General features: G+C 50.0%; 11 protein-coding genes across 11 annotated transcripts; 6 read left to right on the forward strand and 5 right to left on the reverse strand.

Moving 5' to 3' along the window:
- Positions 1–352: 352 nt before the first annotated feature.
- LOC136052604 (histone H2A-IV) lies at positions 353–954 on the reverse strand. The gene has a single exon (XM_065742860.1). The coding sequence runs from the start codon at positions 901–903 to the stop codon at positions 514–516; it is 390 nt and encodes a 129-aa protein (XP_065598932.1). The 5' UTR covers positions 904–954; the 3' UTR covers positions 353–513.
- A 272-nt stretch (positions 955–1226) lies between these two features.
- On the forward strand, positions 1227–1711 carry LOC136052616 (histone H2B 1/2/3/4/6). The gene has a single exon (XM_065742874.1). It carries the CDS (start codon positions 1247–1249, stop codon positions 1625–1627), a length of 381 nt encoding a protein of 126 aa, XP_065598946.1. The 5' UTR covers positions 1227–1246; the 3' UTR covers positions 1628–1711.
- A 4834-nt stretch (positions 1712–6545) lies between these two features.
- Positions 6546–7139, reverse strand: LOC136052603 (histone H2A-IV). Its single transcript, XM_065742859.1, has one exon. It carries the CDS (start codon positions 7105–7107, stop codon positions 6718–6720), a length of 390 nt encoding a protein of 129 aa, XP_065598931.1. The 5' UTR covers positions 7108–7139; the 3' UTR covers positions 6546–6717.
- A 293-nt stretch (positions 7140–7432) lies between these two features.
- On the forward strand, positions 7433–7919 carry LOC136052611 (histone H2B 1/2/3/4/6). The gene has a single exon (XM_065742868.1). It carries the CDS (start codon positions 7457–7459, stop codon positions 7835–7837), a length of 381 nt encoding a protein of 126 aa, XP_065598940.1. The 5' UTR covers positions 7433–7456; the 3' UTR covers positions 7838–7919.
- A 7517-nt stretch (positions 7920–15436) lies between these two features.
- LOC136052584 (histone H1.11L) lies at positions 15437–16195 on the forward strand. Its single transcript, XM_065742837.1, has one exon. The coding sequence runs from the start codon at positions 15439–15441 to the stop codon at positions 16114–16116; it is 678 nt and encodes a 225-aa protein (XP_065598909.1). The 5' UTR covers positions 15437–15438; the 3' UTR covers positions 16117–16195.
- Positions 16196–16699: 504 nt separating this feature from the next.
- Positions 16700–17157, reverse strand: LOC136052608 (histone H2A-IV-like). Its single transcript, XM_065742864.1, has one exon. It carries the CDS (start codon positions 17155–17157, stop codon positions 16768–16770), a length of 390 nt encoding a protein of 129 aa, XP_065598936.1. The 3' UTR covers positions 16700–16767.
- Positions 17158–17459: 302 nt separating this feature from the next.
- Positions 17460–17870, forward strand: LOC136052613 (histone H2B 1/2/3/4/6). The gene has a single exon (XM_065742870.1). The coding sequence runs from the start codon at positions 17475–17477 to the stop codon at positions 17853–17855; it is 381 nt and encodes a 126-aa protein (XP_065598942.1). The 5' UTR covers positions 17460–17474; the 3' UTR covers positions 17856–17870.
- Positions 17871–19220: 1350 nt separating this feature from the next.
- On the forward strand, positions 19221–19678 carry LOC136052598 (histone H3). The gene has a single exon (XM_065742853.1). The coding sequence runs from the start codon at positions 19242–19244 to the stop codon at positions 19650–19652; it is 411 nt and encodes a 136-aa protein (XP_065598925.1). The 5' UTR covers positions 19221–19241; the 3' UTR covers positions 19653–19678.
- Positions 19679–20534: 856 nt separating this feature from the next.
- Positions 20535–21030, reverse strand: LOC136052597 (histone H3). The gene has a single exon (XM_065742852.1). It carries the CDS (start codon positions 20998–21000, stop codon positions 20590–20592), a length of 411 nt encoding a protein of 136 aa, XP_065598924.1. The 5' UTR covers positions 21001–21030; the 3' UTR covers positions 20535–20589.
- Positions 21031–22383: 1353 nt separating this feature from the next.
- LOC136052612 (histone H2B 1/2/3/4/6) lies at positions 22384–22791 on the reverse strand. The gene has a single exon (XM_065742869.1). It carries the CDS (start codon positions 22765–22767, stop codon positions 22387–22389), a length of 381 nt encoding a protein of 126 aa, XP_065598941.1. The 5' UTR covers positions 22768–22791; the 3' UTR covers positions 22384–22386.
- Positions 22792–23103: 312 nt separating this feature from the next.
- LOC136052606 (histone H2A-IV-like) lies at positions 23104–23577 on the forward strand. Its single transcript, XM_065742862.1, has one exon. It carries the CDS (start codon positions 23117–23119, stop codon positions 23504–23506), a length of 390 nt encoding a protein of 129 aa, XP_065598934.1. The 5' UTR covers positions 23104–23116; the 3' UTR covers positions 23507–23577.
- Positions 23578–23777: the final 200 nt, after the last annotated feature.

A 23777-nucleotide genomic window follows, 5' to 3' on the forward strand; every position in this document is an offset into this window, starting at 1 on the left:
AGCTCTCCCATCTCTTTTGTTCCCGCTGAGATTGAACAGCCGCTTCTGCTGTTGGAAAAGCCCGCCCTGGCCGAGGATTGGCCACGAGGAGCCCGGCCCGCTGCCCCTTCCCCTCCCACCGCAGACCCCGCCTTGGTCCCGGCGCTTTTGGCTGCGTTGAAGAAAGGAACAGGCGTGGGGGGGGGGAAGGGGGCGGGCTGTGGCGGGGCCTCCCGAAATGCATTGGTTTCCTTTAGTGCGGTGTAAGAACTGAACGTTGTAGCGGCGCGTCCCGGGAAAAAACTTCCTCTGGGAGAACACTTCGGCACGACTTTGTTAACAGAAAAATGGAAAGCGTAGCTATTATTACCCAACAAATACTGATAATAAACATGAAAAAAAAACCCAAACCAAGCGCGGCTTGAGTAATTCATACACCTGCAAAATTGTATTGTGGATTTCTGAGCTCTCCTACGATGCTGTGGGTGGCTCTGAAAAGAGCCTTTGGATTGTTCTCTCCACCTCCATGGGTGCTCACTTGGCCTTGGCCTTGTGGCTGTCGGTCTTCTTGGGCAGCAGCACGGCCTGGATGTTGGGCAGCACCCCACCCTGCGCGATGGTGACCTTGCCCAGCAGCTTGTTGAGCTCCTCGTCGTTGCGGATGGCCAGCTGCAGGTGGCGGGGGATGATGCGCGTCTTCTTGTTGTCGCGGGCCGCGTTGCCCGCCAGCTCCAGGATCTCGGCCGTCAGGTACTCCAGCACGGCCGCCAGGTACACCGGGGCGCCGGCGCCCACCCGCTCGGCGTAGTTGCCCTTGCGCAGCAGCCGGTGCACGCGGCCCACGGGGAACTGCAGCCCGGCCCGCGACGAGCGCGACTTGGCCTTGGCGCGCGCCTTCCCGCCCTGCTTCCCGCGGCCAGACATCGCAGCGACACGGGGACCAGCCACCAACCAGCGTAGAAATGCAACCCGCACCCGACGGAACTCGGCTACACTCTCGCTTTGCCTCCTCGCCTCTCCGCTGATAGGCTGACGCCTGGGTCCGTCCTGGGCAGCCAATGAGGAGGCGAATCGAATTTAAACCAATAAGAAACAGTTATGGGGTGGAGAGGAGCGTTTCTGAGTTCTGACCAATGAAAGGTTGCAGAAGGAATACATCTTATTTGCATAGAGGAGCTATAAATAAATGGCCCACGAGCCGTCCTTTTCCACTTCCCTTTCTGTTCTCGAGTCGCTGCGGTTCGCTACTTGAGTGCTATTAGTCGTTATGCCTGAGCCGGCCAAGTCCGCGCCCGCCCCGAAGAAGGGCTCGAAGAAAGCGGTCACCAAGACCCAGAAGAAGGGCGACAAGAAGCGCAAGAAGAGCCGCAAGGAGAGCTACTCGATCTACGTGTACAAGGTGCTGAAGCAGGTGCACCCCGACACGGGCATCTCGTCCAAGGCCATGGGCATCATGAACTCGTTCGTCAACGACATCTTCGAGCGCATCGCTGGCGAGGCGTCGCGCCTGGCGCACTACAACAAGCGCTCGACCATCACGTCGCGGGAGATCCAGACGGCCGTGCGGCTGCTGCTGCCCGGCGAGCTGGCCAAGCACGCCGTGTCCGAGGGCACCAAGGCGGTCACCAAGTACACCAGCTCCAAGTAAGCTGTCTCCGCCTCCTGTGCCTGAGCTGTTCGACCCAAAGGCTCTTTTCAGAGCCACCCACTTTGCCATAAAAAGAGCTGTAGTCAAATCAGATAAAGAAATACTGTAACTGTTTAATGTAGCTTTCTACTTCAAAGAAGTATTTGCAAATTGCTTTTGAAAACTACTTTATGTAAATACCATTAGCTAATAATTTTGTTCCTGGAAATACAAGGTTTTTTGTTTTCTGTAATAGTTGCCTTTTTTTTTTTAATAATTTCGTTGTGGGTTTTCTCTTGAGATTCTCCTACCCTTTCTATCATCCCCCTCACCCCCTTTTTTGTTCTTTAAGACTCCTTTGTTAACTTACCATTCAACACATCCCAATCAATGCCTCTCCGTTCTATTTTTAAGAGATTTATTCATGCAAATGGAAGGGACAAAAGCGCTTTTGTAGATTTTGCATTGCCGAGAGAGACTCGTCTGTTTTACTGATGAGAAGTCCGAGAGTAGTGTTTTAGCTGATGTATCGCCATCAGCCGCTTGAGGGTGCCTCATTCCCAGCTGTTACAGTTGAAGTGAGGTGCGTGTCACGGCGCGCTAGTGCAAAAGAATTTGGTTAGTTACAGCTTACGTAGCACGAGCCTCCATATTTTAAAAATATGTGGTAGTTAATGAAATAGAAGATCTTTCTAACAGTTACTTCAACAATTTTCTGTACGTGTGATTTTTTTTTCTCCAGTAACGTGCACAGCTTCTCCTGTTTTATGAGAGAATACTCCTTGTAAACACAGTGAAGACGAACATTATTTCATAGCTACTTCACTTTTCCAGTATTCCTACCTCATTAATTAAACTACTGAGTACTGTCAAAAGCAGTCACTGTGTGACAACTTGTTTAAGTGTCACATTTATATTATAGTTACTAGTTGGCCCTTAAGTTTTTCATCCAAGACCTTGATTTTCCAAATTTCCACAACTCTCTTTGGTAATTAGACATTGCTGCAAATGCAGAACTGAGTTGTTAACACCGTTTCTCAAAATGCATCTGAATAACCCTGAATTCTGAGCATTACATTCTGACCTTGGCAACATGCTGGTTTACATCGAGAACTGTAGAACCACTGGACTCAAACTTTCCAGCTCCAGCTGCATATGGTGTTTTAATAGTGGTACAGAGACCAATACTAAGTCTGTATTACTTTGGACACTGATTTATCAACATTCATTTCAGCTTGAAGGTTGCCGTGGGAGGTTTCAGTTTTGATTTCAGACAGCTGATGCTAGGAGTCATCCTCCCTGCTCTGTGTTCTCTTGTAGCTTCATATTGCATTTCGAGATCTCTCTAAGTACCTCAGAGCAAATTCAAACAGCTTTCATTTTCTGCACCTCTCTTTATATCCAGTACTTAAAAAGGTTATTTAAATACAGAATGTTCCAGACTCTAAATTCTTAGGTAATCAAATGTGTGGGGGCATGGAGAGGGAATCTAGGAAATATCTAAAAGTACTCATACTTTGGAAAGTGGTGATACTCATTGGAACCATTCATCAGAAGCTATTATACTTAGTAATGTGTTATTTAAGATTCAGATTCAGCCATGTTGGCCTGAAAAACAAATAATAAAGGTGCATTTTATCCCCTCAGCTCAGGAATCCAGAAGCAGTATCTCAGCCCTTCCTCTATTTACATGCTGGGTGCTTCATTTGTGAAGCTTTCACATCAGTTGGGTTAGAAGATCATAAAGGTCCCTTCCAACACAAGATATTTTATCATTCTATGACATTCCAGATAGTCTTCTGCTCTTGAAGTCTGTTTCAGTACGTACATTTCTTAATGGAATCCTAAAACTCATCAGTGCAGGAACTATTGATAATGATTTCTCCTTCCAATCTCACTACAATATTCCAATGCTGGTACAATCTCAGATGCTGCTGTACTGTGATGTGAACACAGCACTCCTGCCTGGGCGCACACATCATCAGATCTGACTGTAGCACAACCACAGCTCAATCTCCCAGTGCTGAAACCCATGTCACTACAGTGACCAAAAAAAAAAATTGTCAAAAATAATGCGTGCATGCTTTTTATTTTATTTATTTTTTAACTGGTAATAACAGCAGTAAGAATTAGGCTCAGAAACAATAGCAAAAATAATTTCATCTCACAGGATGACAAACATTCAAAATTAATGAAAACTACACTATGAATATGAATATGAAATCACACGATAGTGCATTATACCAGTCATTATTTTCTTTAATATTCTTTACTCTGAGATCCAAAGCAGTTTTCATCATCTTCTGTAACATATTCTACTCAGAGTACATTTCCCAGGAACCAGAGGGTGGGACAACATCCGCATAAACCATCCTGGGAAAAGCTATAAAGCACAGGCATCAAAAAGGCCACTGATACTGTATTTTGTGTAGTGTCAGTGCCTATCTTAAAGATTTCTCTTTGTTCATATGAACAGAAACACATGGTATGTTTATTTGTTTTTTACATGAACATCTTTGTCATTCTATCAATCACTGTGTTTTGTGCCTGTAGTGTTATCAGACGTAAAGAATAGCAAAGAACCATCCAAACAGTTAAAAACTACCATTATCTTATTTTTGTTTTCTAAAGTCTATTAGAGGTCAGCAGTTTTGGAAAGACATTTCTTGTCTAGATAAGTATATGTGCAGTATGTTCTATATTTGTCAGTCACTTAAGAGTTAAATAAAATGAAACAAAACCACGTTTGTTCTTTGCAAAAGTGAAATACACAGTCTGGGTGAACAAATAACTGTGCTGCTGTGGTTAACTGACAACAGAACAGGAAGAATATATTATAAATAGAACTATCAATGCTAGAGATCTGATTAAAAAAAAGAAAAAAAAACCACATCGTAACTATTTTATACTGCTTTCTGGTTGGTTGGTTTCTTTGTGTCAATGTTGGATGATCCATTTCTCAGCTCTCATTATTTTCCATGTTGACAGATTATTTCCGATTAAACATGGTGCAAATTGTTCACATTATTGCTACGTTAGTTAAGTCACTCCATCTTTATTTTCCAGTTTGATTACAAATGAGTATATTTGAGAAAAAAAAATTGCGTGATGAAACAAAGTATTATAGCAACTATGGAAAAAAATGGTCTTACGCCTCAATGTAATACTTTTCATCAATAATGAAAGTATGCCCAGTTTAGATCACAAGGGGAAATATGGAGTCCTCAGCACTGAGAACCTGATCTCTGGGTTGCACTGAATCTAATGCAGCACAGATATGACACAGCTCTCACTGCAAAAGAGGGCTGTCAGCAGGGGGGGATCCCACTGGGAAAGCCCTTCTCTCTGTCCAGCTCACACAAGTGGGATGAGAGAAGAAACATTACAAGGAGCAGGAGCAATCAGTTAATTCAGGACTGGGTCACAGAACCAGAGGCCTACACAGCTGCAAAGCAACCTCTAGAACTTACCAGGTGCAGTTGTTTATTTCTATTTTTTATGGCTGCAAGTAACTTGTTATACTCTGTGGCCCTTCCTGATGCCACACTCAGAGCCATATCAAAAACATTCCCCGACACACAAGATACTGAGCTTTAACAAAAAAGTTAATTCTATTCACTTTTAACACGATCTCTCTGGTAGCAATTCTGTGCATATACTCATTTTAAAACTGAAGAGAACAAGGAATTTGTCTATGGAAGGAGTAGCAGGACAGCTCAGTTCTCATCACCAGTAGAATCCACAACTTTTAGTGCCACTGTTTAGGTTGCTTATAGATTTCAGTCTTGAAAGAGTCAAATTAAAAAGAAAGAAGCAACAGTAAAAAATAAAGGCCATGGATTTAAGGATGAAATTTGGAGTTCAGAGCAGGAGAACCTGTGCTGTTGTTGTGCAGCATTAGACACGAAGAAATACAAGCCTCTCCTGTCTGCGCTGCACCCACTGCTCATCTGGCTCCAACCAGCCTTTGGGAAACTGCAAGAGCTGCTCTTCTTTTTTAATCATTCTGCACACACAAAAAAAGAGGACATTAATATGGAAATTACACATCTCCTTAAATAGGGCTGCTTCCTCATGTGCTCCAAACACAATCACCTAACTCTCAATGTCATAGCAAACACAGGCACGCAGGCAGAGCTGAGTTGGCTCAAGACGCTCTATTTGTCTGCCACAGTTTGGTACTCAGACAGACTTTCAGGTTCTGCTATTTAAAATCACTGATTCAGATTCTGCAGAAGTGAAATGATCATATGGGTCTCACAATTAGTTCCTAGAGAAAAGAACACACAGACTGGTGCAACTTGAGTCCGACAGGAATACTTAATGTCGTGCAAAGCCTCATGGAAAAAATGATACGTATTGTGTTTCAGGATCATAACAGCAAACTTTGACTGCACATTATGGACTAAGAAAAACTAATAGCAATAAAACTGAATCATTGAGGTGTTATAAAGGGCTCAGCCAGAGAGATTCACTCAAAAGAGCCCCACTGAGGCAAATGGATTTGGAATAGCTCTTTGGTTTCACAGCTGGGAACAATTGCAAGGACAAAACATCTTTGTGATAAGGAAACTTGTCAGGAAACACATACCCATGGATAACGGGAAGCAGCGGCTCAGGTGCGGTTGTTCACAGCTTTTATCTGAACTGGATGATGGGGACCCACCCGCCTACGCGGGCGTTTCTCGAGAAGATCGTTAAGTGGTGAAAAAGACGCTACAGATTGATGTGCTTCAGCGATTGAAAACCCGCGACCAGCCCTTCCCCGAAGCACCGCCCCACGTGCGCGTTAGGGCGCAACGCAGCGCCGCGCGGACACCGCGGCGGAAAGACGCGGGCGGGCATCGCAGCGTTACTGCACCGCCTCCTCTGGCGCTGCCCCACAAGGAGCGCTGCCCGTGCTTTCGTCAGAGCCGAGGGAGGCTTGGACAGGGCTGTATTTATTCCAAGCGGAAGAGACATAAACACTAGTGAGAAAATAGCTTACATGCGCCATCAACACTCACTGGAAAAACCAGAAGTGGGAGAAGTGTGTCAACTCTTTTAAAGAAATTGTGGGTGGCTCTGAAAAGAGCCTTTTGTGCTTGTTTCTGGATTTATCCTAGGCGCGTTCACTTGGCCTTAGCCTTGTGGCTGTCGGTCTTCTTGGGCAGCAGCACGGCCTGGATGTTGGGCAGCACCCCACCCTGCGCGATGGTGACCTTGCCCAGCAGCTTGTTGAGCTCCTCGTCGTTGCGGATGGCCAGCTGCAGGTGGCGGGGGATGATGCGCGTCTTCTTGTTGTCGCGGGCCGCGTTGCCCGCCAGCTCCAGGATCTCGGCCGTCAGGTACTCCAGCACGGCCGCCAGGTACACCGGGGCGCCGGCGCCCACCCGCTCGGCGTAGTTGCCCTTGCGCAGCAGCCGGTGCACGCGGCCCACGGGGAACTGCAGCCCGGCCCGCGACGAGCGCGACTTGGCCTTGGCGCGCGCCTTCCCGCCCTGCTTCCCGCGGCCAGACATCGCAGCGACGCACACGAACGAAGATAACGACAGCTCTCAGAGAAGTACCCTCCAACCGCGCCCGCCCGCTTATATTCAGATCGGGCGGAGCGGAGACGCGCCGCGTGATAGGCCGAGCGGAAGGCTGGCGCTGGCAACCAATGGGAGAGCGAATCGAGCGCCATCCAATGGGAGAGCTCAACTCCTGGTGACGTCACCGGGCCGAACTTGGAGCCAATCGCAGTGCGGCGCTGCCGGGCTACTGTTTTGCATAAGGCCGCTATAAAAGCGGCTCCCGCGGCCAACGGATTCACTGCGATTGTTGTGAGCATTGTGCTCTGTGGTTGAGCGTGCGCTGTGTGCGTTGAGTATGCCTGAGCCGGCCAAGTCCGCGCCCGCCCCGAAGAAGGGCTCGAAGAAGGCGGTCACCAAGACCCAGAAGAAGGGCGACAAGAAGCGCAAGAAGAGCCGCAAGGAGAGCTACTCGATCTACGTGTACAAGGTGCTGAAGCAGGTGCACCCCGACACGGGCATCTCGTCCAAGGCCATGGGCATCATGAACTCGTTCGTCAACGACATCTTCGAGCGCATCGCCGGCGAGGCGTCGCGCCTGGCGCACTACAACAAGCGCTCGACCATCACGTCGCGGGAGATCCAGACGGCCGTGCGGCTGCTGCTGCCCGGCGAGCTGGCCAAGCACGCCGTGTCCGAGGGCACCAAGGCGGTCACCAAGTACACCAGCTCCAAGTAGAGCGATCCGGACCTTTTTTTTTTAACCCAAAGGCTCTTTTCAGAGCCACCCACACGTTCAATGAAAGAGCTTTAATTGCTCCCTTTTTCTGGAGTTCTGTCTTGTTAACGTACTGCTCACTGTGTGCCTTATCTTGGTTTTAAGGTATAATTCTATTTTTCGTTTTTTCTTCCATTGCATGGCCCCTCTTATCTCCTGAGAAGCTTCCTTCTGTGTTTCCTGTGATTTTGTTTTTTATTGCCTTTCTTTCATAGGAATAAAGTGCTGAAACAAGCCGGTAGGGTGTTACGCGGGCTGTATTTAGCTTTTACGGATGCTAAAATGTTTCTGACGGTGTCATTGCTAATGCTTTCAACTTGTAACGTGCGGTTCTTAGCAGTGCGTGTAGCCGCGGTGGGCTCTGCGTAGGTGAGCTGCGCTGTCGTGCCTGGATTTAGCGCGCTGCTCGGAGCAGCCATTGGCCGTCCCTTAACGCTGACGTCACCCAGAGCTGGGATATCCAGGGTGGGGAGGTTCTGCGGCCGGAGGAGGCTGTGCTGCTACTTGTGTGAGCCGGTGGGTGCGGTACAGGGGTAGTGCCTTTCAGACCCGAAACCTTTCTTCCTTTCCGCACTCAGGGAACATTACCAGCAGGACCTCTCCTCCGCAGTCCATCACTTAACAGGTGCTCAGGCTGCATAGGGGAGCTGCTTTGTCACCTAATTTATACGCAATGCTTAGCACTCGTTGGTTTTCTGCACCGTTCTTAACAGTACAATAGCAGCTTCGTAGGAGCTCATCATAACGCCGTTTTTAACAATAACTGTGTGAATGTCTTGGCATAAGGTAAAGATAAGGTGTGAAAACTCCTTTTCTCTGGGCTTATACCGCCATCACCTGATATGTGGCAATAAATTCAGGGCCTTCCTTGATTTCTCTGAAATCCTCTGCAAATCATTCTGTCTGGGGAAAATTGTTATTCCTAGTTAAGCAGTGCATCTAAAGCCTGCAAGCACATTCCACAAGCTTTGAGGAGGTATGCTGTGCCCTGCTAGGCTTGATAACAAGGTCGAAGTGCTAATTAGAAACTTAGTCAACAGCCTTGTTTTTGTACATAGGTTCTTGACCATATGTGGGACCTGGACTATGTGGCCTTTTGCCTGAATAACACATCGGAATTGGAACTTACATCACTAAAAATCCCTTGCAAGAACCCCTATGTAATACCCCTAAGTATGTGCATGGCATTAGATTTTAATATATTAGATATTCTGAGAATTGATAGACATACCAATAGGTGGGAACTTAATGGAAACTATGTATATTCACATACTGAATGTATTGAATTTGTGCTTTTGCTTTTTGTGTGTATGTGAGGAGCAGCGATCCTCTATGAGCCTACCTATGACTTTCTAACCAGACATTTGGGATAGTGAGTTTCATCCCCAGATGTAGGAGTTTTTCACCATTATGAGCAAATGTTTTACCATAATTATGATTATTAATGAGGATAAGAAGAAACGTAAACCCTCTTCTCGTCAGGTTTTGCAGGCACACAATTGTTACCTTCTGCCATTTATTGTTTAAGAAATGCCCCCAGAAGACATTGGTGTGTATTACTTATTGACTGGGAAGGAAAGCTAAAGGAATGAGTCAGTGAGAGACACACAAGAGGGTTCAGTGAGTAAATGCCAGACAGTATAAACCAATTTTCCTTTAGGAGTTCCTTATAAAACTTCACCTGGCAGTCACAAGCCCAAGAAAACAAAAACATATCAGCCTTTCTACAGATGTTGTGTTTAACTGTATGGAAATTTGAGAAGATGGAAGCTGAACTCACCCCTCAGTGGGGAGCCTATCATTCTGATATCAAAGGAAAAGTGAACCTGAGGCAAAGAAAAAACCTACACCACTGAAGGCAATGGTTTTAGCACCCTTTTGTTCTTCCAAAGAGCAGCCTTCCTGCAGGAGCTGTATGCAGGGAAGCCCTCACAGCCCACACTGCCCTGAATGGTGTATGCCTTCAGATCCTACCGGAGAATTGGTTCCCTGAACACCAAATGACCTTTGGAAGATGATTCTGGGGCTCTGGCTCCACGGAATAGGAAATCTAACCTTGGCCAGGCAATACAGAGCAAAAATGTAAAGGAAGATTTCACTCCCTTCTGCTTGTTGGTCTGTATCAGAATGGACTCTGTTCACACATGGAAAGAGTTCTCCCACAAGGAAAACATCCCACAAGTCTAGGCCGTTCTTTCTCCTTTCCACAATATACCCACTGTTGTGATAACATCTGGCCAGGTTCCCCTTGAGCTGAATGAAGATGAACTGTTGCTTATTTGGAGTAACCTACTAAAGGATTGCTGCTTGGATGAATATCGACTGTGAAGTATCACAGATGTCATCAGAAGTGACTTTCAAACTGTTCTCTCTTTGCTTCCTCTTTCTTTCACCTGTTCTCCCTCCCACCCACCTCACTAATCTGATTGTTCACCCTGCTCATTGTTCCCCAAGTTTACACTAATCTTCTACAAACAGCACTCTCCCACTGCCACTCCTAGGTGGTGGGTGTCACCTTGTGGCAATCGGGATCACTTTGCGGACAGTTCTACATTTGAAAGCATTTCTTTGGAGCTGCTTGCCTTTGAAATTGTGTGCTCAGGAGTGTTTACTGGTGGAAGATCTGGCCTGTGAGCAAATAACTCCAGCTTGGTACAGGAGACTGGGAGATGATACCATTGTATCCTGTGAAGGCAAGGTACAAGTGGGCACCTCCCTGCTCCCTGTAATCTGCTAGGAAGACCTTGAAGATGGGAACAAAGGAGTTCCTGCTGAGGCCCACAAACCTGAAGCTGCCACTCCAAAGAGAGATTACTCGACCACTTTGGACTTAGTTATATGTTTGTACTATCATTGGGAAAAGAAGAAGTCGTTGTCAGCTGAACAGCACAATCTCTGACAGCCTAACATTACTGAAGATCGACATTTGAACTACAAGCAACACTGGAATCCCACTGGTGAATATCTATTTTGCTTTATACAAAGACTCCTTGCTTTTATTTCCTCTCTCTTCTTTTGCTGGTATTCCCTTCTGTGTCTCACTAAGCAACTAGGATTTGTAATAAACTTGTTGGGCTAACATTTGACCCATTGTGTCTTAATCTCACTGTCAGATACACATAAATCAAAAGAACCGTCTCTTCCTCCTATGAATTGGAGCAAGACAACCAGGTACTAAGAACCAGAGGAAACATTTTATCTTTTTTCTTTATTTTTCCAGCTGAACATAGAGCAGATATCATTCTCCACATCTTGCTCCAATTGCCTGTGTAAAATCACACAGGTGTAGATCTATGGCAGTAAAGAGATGAACAAAAGAGAAGGGTGGCAGAAATGTCACAGTGGTGTAAATGGGCAATATCTTAAAGAGAGACCAAAATAACAGAGGACTTGTGAATCAAAGCTGAGTGCCACTGAGCACCTGCCTCAGGTACCCAAATGCCAAAACTATGGTCAGCAACATCCTGTCAGAAAGTGGACTTCTCGTGGCTCCACATATTCCACTGCAGGGATCCTACTGATAGGTGAGGTAGTCAGTGTGAAACCCTGAGCCATATTAAGGAAAAGCATCACATAAACTGCAAACGCTCCACTGATCTTGCTGGTACCAGGACCAGAACCTCCTTTTGAGATGCATAGGTCTCCCAACCCCGGAATGTCTGGGAAGAAGGCATATGTACCAGCTTTTCAGAGTCCTGTGCTCATTTTGCAGTGTTCTTCCACTCATCTAGCACAGCCTACAAGGAGGAAGGGCAGCTATGAAGTCTTCCCCATCCTGAAACACTGCAACTGTTGTCATTCTTCTCATCTGTGGAGTACTTTTTTTCTAGGACTGATTGTTTCCTAGGCCATGGCACTGGGCATTTAAGAAGCAGCTCAACCACCTCACTTCTTCGCACTGCCAACAGATGTTGGACACCATACAGGACAGTTCAGTTCTCAACAAGGTGTGTTGTTGCACAGCAGTCACTTTGTATTTCACCCTGACACAACCCATACTCACTTTGCCACAGCTACCAGGCAGAAGTCAAAGATATCATTTTGTTCTCATAGTCTTGAGGTGCAAATGAAAGCTTGCCCATGCAGTATGGCACTTTTACTGAGGCCATTTGTGGAGTGGACAACCCAGGAGAGTGCCTCCTCCTCAGAGCAGTGCCTTCCTCCTCTTCACAGGGGAAGAAGCTGCTGTCCACTGCATGAGCAGCAGTAATCCAGGTATAAGGTGCCAGGAGATCTCCAATGACATGTGCTATGTGTGCTGCAGCAAAGAAACCATCTTGTTAATGTGCCATTGGAAAGTGAATTTCACAAGAATCACAGAATCCTTGAGATTGGAGAGGATCTCTAAGATTGAGTCCAACCATCAGCCCATCCTCACTGTGCCCTCTAAGCCACGTCCCTATTAAAGCAAGTGACAAGGGCAGAAAATGGAAATCTGTGCTTAAAGTTATGTTCCTATTTACCAGAAATAATCCTGATCATTTGTCTGAATGCCTGGAAATATTCAATATACTGTATCTCAGAGATACATAGAGTTTCCATTCTACATTTCCTCCCAGTCTCTGAAGTCCTGCACACATTTTTCAGACATGTCATGTGCAGTTTCCTGTGAGCCTCCTCCTAGCTCATTGAATGAGTGAGTTAAGTGGAGTGGAGGAAGAGTGATGAACAGTTATTTTCTCTCTACCTGAATTCACAATCAGCTGGCAAAATCTCTTTTTAGTAAAACATTAGTTTACATACAAAAATTAATCAGTTCAGTAACATTTTCATACGTATTGTATTTCTATCACATAGAACCATTAAATCCTTAAATGAAACTTTATATCGACTGTGTTATTATTTAGAATATCATGAAAAATTCATTTTGAAATCACTGCCTCTACCCCTGACCAGATGTCCCACAAGTCATCCTAAGCCAAGCAGATTTGCATTTCTCTGAGTGACTTTGTGACTTCATTTATTCTTCTTTTGTTTGTTTTTGGTATATCTGGAACACAGAGAAGTCAGAATTAATCAAATTGAATCACATATAAGAAGTGTGAATGAAACAGCATTGGTACAGATGGAGCTCTAAATAACCTCTTCTGCTGTTTTTACACTCTCACATGGGATGCTGTTCTGCTGCTTGTCTTATACAGACAAAATCCATTCCAGGTTGCGACCACATCTCTTGGCAGTTTCTCACCCTTCAGGTGTACCAAAGTCATGGTAAATCACTGCCACTGGCAAAATCCTTAAACTGTCTTCACTACTGCCATAACTTCACAAGAGTTTGTGTGCTGTATTACTACAGGAAAAGCAGAAAAAAATCAAATGACTGCATTTTCATAACAGGAAAGAATCCCTCGGGATTCTTTCCCACATTGTGCTGCATATTTCTAAACAAGTAACTCCACTATCCAACCCATCCCAAAAAATAATCATTTTATACATATTCTATTTATTTATCTCACATCACAAAATCCTGACTTGATAAAAAAATCTCCTCCCCACTGCCTTCCCCATGGTTGTTCTGGTCTGCCACCAGCAGCTCAAACATGAGCTTGTCTATGACCGTGTGCATATGCATTGTGTCACTCTATTACCTCCTAATGGCAAAAGAAATACATGACAGCAGGAATGAGCAAAGCTCTATCTCAGAAATCTGAATGAGCCAAGAGAAGATTTGTCTGAAAGCTGCCATAGCCTCATTTCTTTATTCAGGCAGTTTCTTCAACGATGTACAAAAGGTTAAAAACAAAAACCTGCTCCCAGCAGGATCAGTGCTGAGAGCAGGGAGAGCAGGAGACACTCTGCTGTTGTTGTAGGTTGTGTCCTCTCATTTGAGGCCCCAGAGCACACAAAAAAACTTCTGCTGCATCCTGTCCTCTCACCTTTCTTGTGCTTGTTGCCTCTCTACAACTTAATAACTGGAAGGCAGTCAACTTTATTTTCTGTTATCATCAGGACCTCACAGCCTCTTATCAGATCCTACGAGGATGGGATCCCATTTGGATCCTGTTTCCACCTGTCTCACCAGAGAAAAGAAAAATGTGCTCTAACATGGGAAAGTTGTAGCTCTGCTTTACATATTTAATATCACATTTCATGTTTTCCTGAAATACAGGATTCTAATAGTAGTTTATATATCAAATGGACTACAGGGGACAAAACAACAGAAACAGATATAAAATATTTCATTATGAGCTGGACATTATGAAGACTCACATACTAATTTTGTCTTTATAGCTTCAGATATCAGCTTGTAGAGTATAGGAGTTCTGAGAAGGAGAGGAAACAGCAGATAGTAAATGAAAGGAAATGTATTTATTGCAATTACAAAGCCTTGTGAATACTGTGTCATACTGAAGTTTAACTTAGAAAGATGCAATCACATGCAAAATAAATTTTTCCCAGGTTATGTAAGAGCATTTTTGACCTCAAAACAAAAACCAAGCAATTATGATGAGAAGTACTGAAGTGCTGTATTGTAGCATTTCTTCTTTAGCACTGACCTCAATTTCCTGCTCTAGTTTACCTTGGCAGTACTTAGGAGAAAATTGTTTGATCACACACTGGGTTTATATTGTGTTTTTAAAGAAATCCCTGCAGCCTAACCTGCAATTCTTTCCATGGGGAAAACAGGCACATGATAGTTTTTTTTTGTTTTTGCTCAGCTGCCATACATATTTGACTGACAATATGCCCTTAACTATAAAAATAATCACAAAAACAAACAATCTTAAAATGTGATCACAGGGATTAATGTATTTCCCTACTTTGGTTAAAGAATTATTTTTGGAGAAAGAAATTGAAATATGATTAATTGAAATGTTAACACAAAGCTGAAGAGAGCTGAAGAAAGCAGGGAAGAGCTTCTATATGATCTTGTAAGATGTTGATGGTACTGGCTAATTAAACAGGTCTGGCATCCATTTAACTATTTCTGGTGAAACACTTTTTCTCCACTTCCTATGAGCTCTGTGTATAGTCATATAAGGCACTATGTCCAAAGGTTTCATTATTTTTAAGAGGTGAAACTGTGTTACGGGAAACTGCTCCTAGCACAGCTGCAGAACTCAGTGGACGCTTTGTGTTACTTGCTTCTTTTCAAAGCTAATTTAAGCAAACAAAATGACTCGAGATTGCCTTCAATGTGCCCTTCTTTGATAAAAAACCGTCTCGGGAACATGAATCCGTTTCCACTGTGGTGTTGCGATCAGAAACATATTTGCAATATAGAAGTAAAAATAAAAATCTTTCTGTCTAGCTCTTCACGCAATCCCCAAACTCAGAGATTACAGACCTTTATAAACGTCATTTCACATCTGAGGTAAAAGAAACTCAAAAGGACAAAACTACCCTCTTTTCCCAGCACCAGGGATAAGGAACGGGGTGCCGCGGTCACCAATTTTTACCAAAATGATGCTTTTTTGAGCATGAAGAAACACAAGCCGAGGAGCGGTGTGCCGGGTGGCGGGGCGGGCCGGACTCCGCAACGCGCCAATCAGCGCCCGCTGCGCTGCTATAAATAAGGGCGCCGCGGCCAAAACTGCCGATCCACGGCGCGCAGTTCCGACATGTCCGAGACGGCGCCAGAACCCGCTGCAGAGGCAGCGCCCGCCGCCACCGCGGCTCCGGCTAAGGCCGCCGCCAAGAAGCCGAAGAAGGCGGCGGGCGGCGCCAAAGCCCGCAAGCCCGCAGGCCCCAGCGTCACCGAGCTGATCACCAAGGCCGTGTCCGCCTCCAAGGAGCGCAAGGGGCTCTCCCTCGCCGCGCTCAAGAAGGCGCTGGCCGCCGGCGGCTACGACGTGGAGAAGAACAACAGCCGCATCAAGCTGGGGCTCAAGAGCCTCGTCGGCAAGGGCACCCTGGTGCAGACCAAGGGCACCGGCGCCTCGGGCTCGTTCCGTCTCAGCAAGAAGCCGGGTGAGGTGAAAGAGGAGGCTCCCAAGAAGAGAACACCTGCAGCCAAATCCAAGAAGCCAGCAGCCAAAAAGCCAGTGGCTGCTGCTAAAAAGCCTAAGAAAGCAGTGGCAGTAAAGAAGAGCCCCAAGAAAGCCAAGAAGCCGGCGGCTGCTGCCACCAAGAAGGCTGCCAAGAGCCCCAAGAAGGCGACCAAGGCTGCCAAGCCCAAGAAGGCGGTGGCTGCCAAGAGCCCGGCCAAGGCGAAGGCGGTGAAGCCCAAAGCTGCCAAGCCTAAGGTGACCAAACCCAAAGCAGCCAAGGCGAAGAAGGCGGCCCCCAAGAAGAAGTAAACCCCATGGAAGAAAACCCTTGACCCACTTTTAAACCCAACGGCTCTTTTAAGAGCCACCCAAGATTTCCCAAAAGGAGCTGAAAGCACATTATATTTAAATAATTCAGTGATGAAATAAATATGAGGTACTCGGAGAATCAGATGCTAAGAATGAAACCTCTGCTGAGAAGCTCCAAACCCTTAAGAGTCCCATCAAGAAAGGTCATGTACACTTGAAAATAACATCAGTAGTGGTCCACCCCTTTGAAGACAACTTTTAAATGCTTAAGGGGTTTGAAGTCCGTTTTCTTGTTGAAGAAGGAATGCTGTAGCAGGTACTTAAAGCTTTTCTAATCGTGTGTCTAAAGGGAGGAAGGGTCATAGACAGGTTATAAGCATTGATGTACTGCCTGACAGTAAAGCTCAGGGGGTGTGGCAACACATTGATAGGTAGAGAATACAAGGTGCTTAAGAAGCAGCATAGAACTGAACGCAGAAAAGTTACACTCGTGAATTTAGAACATTGCTACCAGAATGAATTTTTCTTTAAAACACTCCTTATGAAAACTGAAAGTTAAAAAAAAAAAAGCAACACAGCTCTTCTAAAGAAATTGTGGGTGGCTCTGAAAAGAGCCTTTTGTGCTTGTTTCTAGATTTATCCTAGGCGCGTTCACTTGGCCTTGGCCTTGTGGCTGTCGGTCTTCTTGGGCAGCAGCACGGCCTGGATGTTGGGCAGCACCCCACCCTGCGCGATGGTGACCTTGCCCAGCAGCTTGTTGAGCTCCTCGTCGTTGCGGATGGCCAGCTGCAGGTGGCGGGGGATGATGCGCGTCTTCTTGTTGTCGCGGGCCGCGTTGCCCGCCAGCTCCAGGATCTCGGCCGTCAGGTACTCCAGCACAGCTGCCATGTACACGGGCGCCCCAGCCCCCACTCGCTCGGCGTAGTTGCCCTTGCGCAGCAGCCGGTGCACGCGGCCCACGGGGAACTGCAGCCCGGCCCGTGATGATCGCGACTTGGCCTTAGCTCTAACCTTCCCGCCCTGCTTCCCGCGGCCCGACATGGCACTCGCAGAAAGGTGCACCACCGATCGCTCCGGATACTCTACTGCCAAGAACATAGCGCCGCTCAAGCTCGTCCCTTTTTATACCTTCCGAGGTCGGGAGTAACGCTCGGTGGTTGGCTAGAAACAATTACTATGAAACCAACAAATGACAGAGCGGATCATATTGCAACCAATCAGAGACAAAGGAGCCATTGTAGAAAGGGCCAATCGTCTTGCACGAATTGGAACCTCTTATTTGCATACCAGCCCGGTAAATAGGAGCCCGCAGCCATCTTAAGAACAGTTCGCTGTGTAGTGTGCTGTGTGCGTCGAGTATGCCTGAGCCAGCCAAGTCCGCGCCCGCCCCGAAGAAGGGCTCGAAGAAGGCGGTCACCAAGACCCAGAAGAAGGGCGACAAGAAGCGCAAGAAGAGCCGCAAGGAGAGCTACTCGATCTACGTGTACAAGGTGCTGAAGCAGGTGCACCCCGACACGGGCATCTCGTCCAAGGCCATGGGCATCATGAACTCGTTCGTCAACGACATCTTCGAGCGCATCGCTGGCGAGGCGTCGCGCCTGGCGCACTACAACAAGCGCTCGACCATCACGTCGCGGGAGATCCAGACGGCCGTGCGGCTGCTGCTGCCCGGCGAGCTGGCCAAGCACGCCGTGTCCGAGGGCACCAAGGCGGTCACCAAGTACACCAGCTCTAAGTAAGCTGTCTCCGCCCCCCGTGCCTCAGCTGTTCGACCCAAAGGCTCTTTTCAGAGCCACCCACGCGTTCAATGAGAGAGCTAAAGCACTTGCTGGCGATACTTTGTAGTTCTTGTGTCTTTCTATTGGAAAAAAAGGGAAGCGACAACAATGTTGCAACGCTGTTATCCCCGAGCTGTTTGGGTTTATCTGTTAGCTCTATGCAACAAGTTTCAGTGCCTTTGGGAAAGCCCGTTTCTCACGGACCACTGAACACGCCTTTAGGGTCTGATTACCTCTTGTCTGGTTTGCGGGACGCTGGCAACCAGCGCTGAGGTTCTCACTAGGGATTGAAGCGAGCTTTTGTGCAATTGATTCCTTACGTTACCCCGCGCATGAGTGTACCGGGTGCCGGCAAGGCGCAGATACTGAAGACCGCGGTACAACCCTAACACGTAGTTCAAAGGGTGTCAGTAACGCCATCGGCGCCGTCAGGCGAGAGAGAAGGCAATAGCTTCGCTGCGCTGTGGCCTCGGTACCGCGCAGCGCTGCCCGTGGCCCCGAGCACGCAGTCCCCCACGGCGCCCATCTTCGGCTCTCACCCCTTCCTCTCCGCGGCCCCGCCGCTCCGCGTCGCAAGTCCCGGGAGGGACGGGACCCGACGGGCGGGAGAGCGGCGCTCGCGGGACGCGCAGCAGCCGAGGCGAGTCGGACCTGAGTGAGGACTGCACGGAGCTTCCCGGCTCAGGGTGGGGGCGGGGCCTGGCCGAGGGAGCGCGAGGCGGCTCGGGGCGCGCCTCCGCTTCTCGGCGCGCGGAGCCTTAACGAGAAGTGGGGTCGGGAAACAGCCCGGCAACGCTCGCACTGCGCAAAGCGGCGGCTGCCATCCGCGCCTGGAGCGGTGTTGCCGCGGCCCTGAACCGATGAGCGATTCCTCAATAGCAGCGAACACGGGAGGTCTCGGAAGCGGACCGAGAAAAGGAGGTTCTGCTTCCAGCCCCGCTCTCGGTAGAGCGGAGAGAGGAGTACGCAGGGGAAGAATGGGGAGCGGGGAGAGGCTGAGGGGCGGAAAGCGGGACTGCGCCATGCCCCCGTCGCGCCCTAAGCCGCCGCTCGCGAAGGCGGCTCTCGGATTTCTCCTGAGGCAACGGTGGAGCCGGCCGCGGAAAGGCAGCGGTGGGCTGACTCAGCGCGGAGAAGAGCGGGCGGATTGGACAGAGAGAGACGGGGCGGGGGCGGGGTTCCCGTCGTCGAAGCGCGGGCTTTTCGAATGGCCGCCTCGGCCAATGACAGACCGCCTTCCGCGGACGTCCAATCGGCAGCGAGCGTGCGGCTATAAATACCGCCGCCGCAGCAAGCCGGCTGCTGTACCTTCGCTGCGGTCGGGGTTGTCTTGTTGGGTGCTGTGCGATGGCGCGCACGAAGCAGACGGCGCGTAAGTCGACGGGCGGGAAGGCGCCCCGCAAGCAGCTGGCCACCAAGGCGGCCCGCAAGAGCGCGCCGGCCACGGGCGGCGTGAAGAAGCCGCACCGCTACCGGCCCGGCACGGTGGCGCTGCGCGAGATCCGCCGCTACCAGAAGTCCACGGAGCTGCTGATCCGCAAGCTGCCCTTCCAGCGCCTGGTGCGCGAGATCGCGCAGGACTTCAAGACCGACCTGCGCTTCCAGAGCTCGGCCGTCATGGCGCTGCAGGAGGCGAGCGAGGCCTACCTGGTGGGGCTCTTCGAGGACACCAACCTGTGTGCCATCCACGCCAAGCGCGTCACCATCATGCCCAAGGACATCCAGCTCGCCCGCCGCATCCGTGGGGAGAGGGCGTAAAGAGATTTAAACCTCGAAAGTTACTTTAAAACGTGTACTTTATTTTACCCAAAGGCTCTTTTAAGAGCCACTCCAACTACAATTAAAGGAGCTGTTGATACTGTATCAATGCAAGTTGTTGTAGTGTATGAAGTGCTAAGGTGCATTTAGTGCTTTTTTTAACCAGCAGTGGCCTACAAAGGTAAGAGCTGTGGAACACTTATAACGGAAGAAAAGCTGGCTTACAAAGTTCTGTTAGGCTATGAAGAAAAAGAGATCTGATCCACATCTATATATATCCAGAGTGTAATAGTATGATGCTGGACTCTTCTCAACAGTGTGGTGATAGGATGAGGGAAAATGGTCATAAACTGAAGCATAGGAAGTTCCTCAGATATGCATAGGAACTTCTTCACAGTGCAGGTGACAGAACACTGGTACAGGCTGCACAGAGGTGATGGTCTCCGGAGATGTTCAAGACCCACCTGGACGTCTACCTACGTAATCTGGGCTAGGGAGCTGCTTTGGCAGGGGGATTGGACTCTATGATCTCCAGAAGTCCCTTCCAACCTTACAATTCTGTGATTCTGTATTTAATTCTGTCACATTGGTGCTGTGCTGGTACCAAAAGTTAAAAAAAACCTCGAATTAAAACATATCCGATTACATATGAGAAGGCAGAATCCATTACATGGTAAAATATAACTTACACACTTTATGCTGACATAAGAATGTAAAGAACTAGTTCTGCACGTGGTTATCATGTAGAAAAAGATTATGGGCTCTGATTACATTTACCATGGTAGTCATTCTAGCACATTCTATCTGAGAAATTAAAATGAACATAGCACATCAGATATAGTGACTAATGGCACTGATAGTGTCAACAGCTCCTTAAATTGTAGTTGGAGTGGCTCTTAAAAGAGCCTTTGTGTTTGGCAGTGAAAGGACAGTGGGCTCAGGCGCGCTCCCCACGGATGCGGCGGGCGAGCTGGATGTCCTTGGGCATGATGGTGACGCGCTTGGCGTGGATGGCACACAGGTTGGTGTCCTCGAAGAGCCCCACCAGGTAGGCCTCGCTCGCCTCCTGCAGCGCCATGACGGCCGAGCTCTGGAAGCGCAGGTCGGTCTTGAAGTCCTGCGCGATCTCGCGCACCAGGCGCTGGAAGGGCAGCTTGCGGATCAGCAGCTCCGTGGACTTCTGGTAGCGGCGGATCTCGCGCAGCGCCACCGTGCCGGGCCGGTAGCGGTGCGGCTTCTTCACGCCGCCCGTGGCCGGCGCGCTCTTGCGGGCCGCCTTGGTGGCCAGCTGCTTGCGGGGCGCCTTCCCGCCCGTCGACTTACGCGCCGTCTGCTTCGTGCGCGCCATCGCACAGCACCCAACAAGACAACCCCGACCGCAGCGAAGGTACAGCAGCCGGCTTGCTGCGGCGGCGGTATTTATAGCCGCACGCTCGCTGCCGATTGGACGTCCGCGGAAGGCGGTCTGTCATTGGCCGAGGCGGCCATTCGAAAAGCCCGCGCTTCGACGACGGGAACCCCGCCCCCGCCCCGTCTCTCTCTGTCCAATCCGCCCGCTCTTCTCCGCGCTGAGTCAGCCCACCGCTGCCTTTCCGCGGCCGGCTCCACCGTTGCCTCAGGAGAAATCCGAGAGCCGCCTTCGCGAGCGGCGGCTTAGGGCGCGACGGGGGCATGGCGCAGTCCCGCTTTCCGCCCCTCAGCCTCTCCCCGCTCCCCATTCTTCCCCTGCGTACTCCTCTCTCCGCTCTACCGAGAGCGGGGCTGGAAGCAGAACCTCCTTTTCTCGGTCCGCTTCCGAGACCTCCCGTGTTCGCTGCTATTGAGGAATCGCTCATCGGTTCAGGGCCGCGGCAACACCGCTCCAGGCGCGGATGGCAGCCGCCGCTTTGCGCAGTGCGAGCGTTGCCGGGCTGTTTCCCGACCCCACTTCTCGTTAAGGCTCCGCGCGCCGAGAAGCGGAGGCGCGCCCCGAGCCGCCTCGCGCTCCCTCGGCCAGGCCCCGCCCCCACCCTGAGCCGGGAAGCTCCGTGCAGTCCTCACTCAGGTCCGACTCGCCTCGGCTGCTGCGCGTCCCGCGAGCGCCGCTCTCCCGCCCGTCGGGTCCCGTCCCTCCCGGGACTTGCGACGCGGAGCGGCGGGGCCGCGGAGAGGAAGGGGTGAGAGCCGAAGATGGGCGCCGTGGGGGACTGCGTGCTCGGGGCCACGGGCAGCGCTGCGCGGTACCGAGGCCACAGCGCAGCGAAGCTATTGCCTTCTCTCTCGCCTGACGGCGCCGATGGCGTTACTGACACCCTTTGAACTACGTGTTAGGGTTGTACCGCGGTCTTCAGTATCTGCGCCTTGCCGGCACCCGGTACACTCACGCGCAGGGTAACGTAAGGAATCAATTGCACAAAAGCTCGCTTCAATCCCTAGTGAGAACCTCAGCGCTGGTTGCCAGCGTCCCGCAAACCAGACAAGAGGTAATCAGACCCTAAAGGCGTGTTCAGTGGTCCGTGAGAAACGGGCTTTCCCAAAGGCACTGAAACTTGTTGCATAGAGCTAACAGATAAACCCAAACAGCTCGGGGATAACAGCGTTGCAACATTGTTGTCGCTTCCCTTTTTTTCCAATAGAAAGACACAAGAACTACAAAGTATCGCCAGCAAGTGCTTTAGCTCTCTCATTGAACGCGTGGGTGGCTCTGAAAAGAGCCTTTGGGTCGAACAGCTGAGGCACGGGGGGCGGAGACAGCTTACTTGGAGCTGGTGTACTTGGTGACCGCCTTGGTGCCCTCGGACACGGCGTGCTTGGCCAGCTCGCCGGGCAGCAGCAGCCGCACGGCCGTCTGGATCTCCCGCGACGTGATGGTCGAGCGCTTGTTGTAGTGCGCCAGGCGCGACGCCTCGCCAGCGATGCGCTCGAAGATGTCGTTGACGAACGAGTTCATGATGCCCATGGCCTTGGACGAGATGCCCGTGTCGGGGTGCACCTGCTTCAGCACCTTGTACACGTAGATCGAGTAGCTCTCCTTGCGGCTCTTCTTGCGCTTCTTGTCGCCCTTCTTCTGGGTCTTGGTGACCGCCTTCTTCGAGCCCTTCTTCGGGGCGGGCGCGGACTTGGCCGGCTCAGGCATACTCAACGCACACAGCGCACGCTCAACCACAAAGCACAACGCTCAGAACGAACGCAGTAAGGTCGTTCACCGCGGGAGCCGTTTTTATAGCGGCCTTACGCAAAGCAGCAGCTCGGCAGCGCCGCACTGCGATTGGCTCCAAGTTCGGCCCGGTGACGTCACCAGGAAGTGCGCTCTCCCATTGGATGGCGCTCGATTCGCTCTTCCATTGGCTGCCGGCGCCAGCCTTCCGCTCGGCCTATCACGCGGCGCGCCTCCGCTCCGCCCGATCTGAATATAACTGGGCGGGGGCGGTTGGAGGGTACTTCTCCGAGAGCTGTCAGCGTCCCCGTTCGTGTGCGTCGCTGCGATGTCTGGCCGCGGGAAGCAGGGTGGGAAGGCGCGCGCCAAGGCCAAGTCGCGCTCGTCGCGGGCCGGGCTGCAGTTCCCCGTGGGCCGCGTGCACCGGCTGCTGCGCAAGGGCAACTACGCCGAGCGGGTGGGCGCCGGCGCCCCGGTGTACCTGGCGGCCGTGCTGGAGTACCTGACGGCCGAGATCCTGGAGCTGGCGGGCAACGCGGCCCGCGACAACAAGAAGACGCGCATCATCCCCCGCCACCTGCAGCTGGCCATCCGCAACGACGAGGAGCTCAACAAGCTGCTGGGCAAGGTCACCATCGCGCAGGGTGGGGTGCTGCCCAACATCCAGGCCGTGCTGCTGCCCAAGAAGACCGACAGCCACAAGGCTAAGGTCAAGTGAGAAAGCTGAGTACAGTATTCAGGAAAATACAAAGGCTCTTTTCAGAGCCACCAACAAACTCAGCAAAAGAGCTTTGATCTCATTACGTTTAATTACAAATATGACAAAAATAACCCTGTTAAAAAAAAGGGGCTAAGCTGAATCTCAGAAAGATTCCCGCAGCCACTGCAAAAGCGCGGAACTGCCCGCGTTGTTGCCCGCCCGCCCTTCCCCATGCCCAGGAGTGATTGCGCTGCACTCCCGGTGAGCGCTGACAGCCGCAGCCCCGCAG

The sequence above is a fragment of the Cyrtonyx montezumae genome, unplaced genomic scaffold, assembly GCF_038088225.1.
Source record: "Cyrtonyx montezumae isolate F1298 unplaced genomic scaffold, pur_monq_1.0 scaffold_3, whole genome shotgun sequence".
Lineage (NCBI taxonomy): Eukaryota > Metazoa > Chordata > Aves > Galliformes > Odontophoridae > Cyrtonyx > Cyrtonyx montezumae.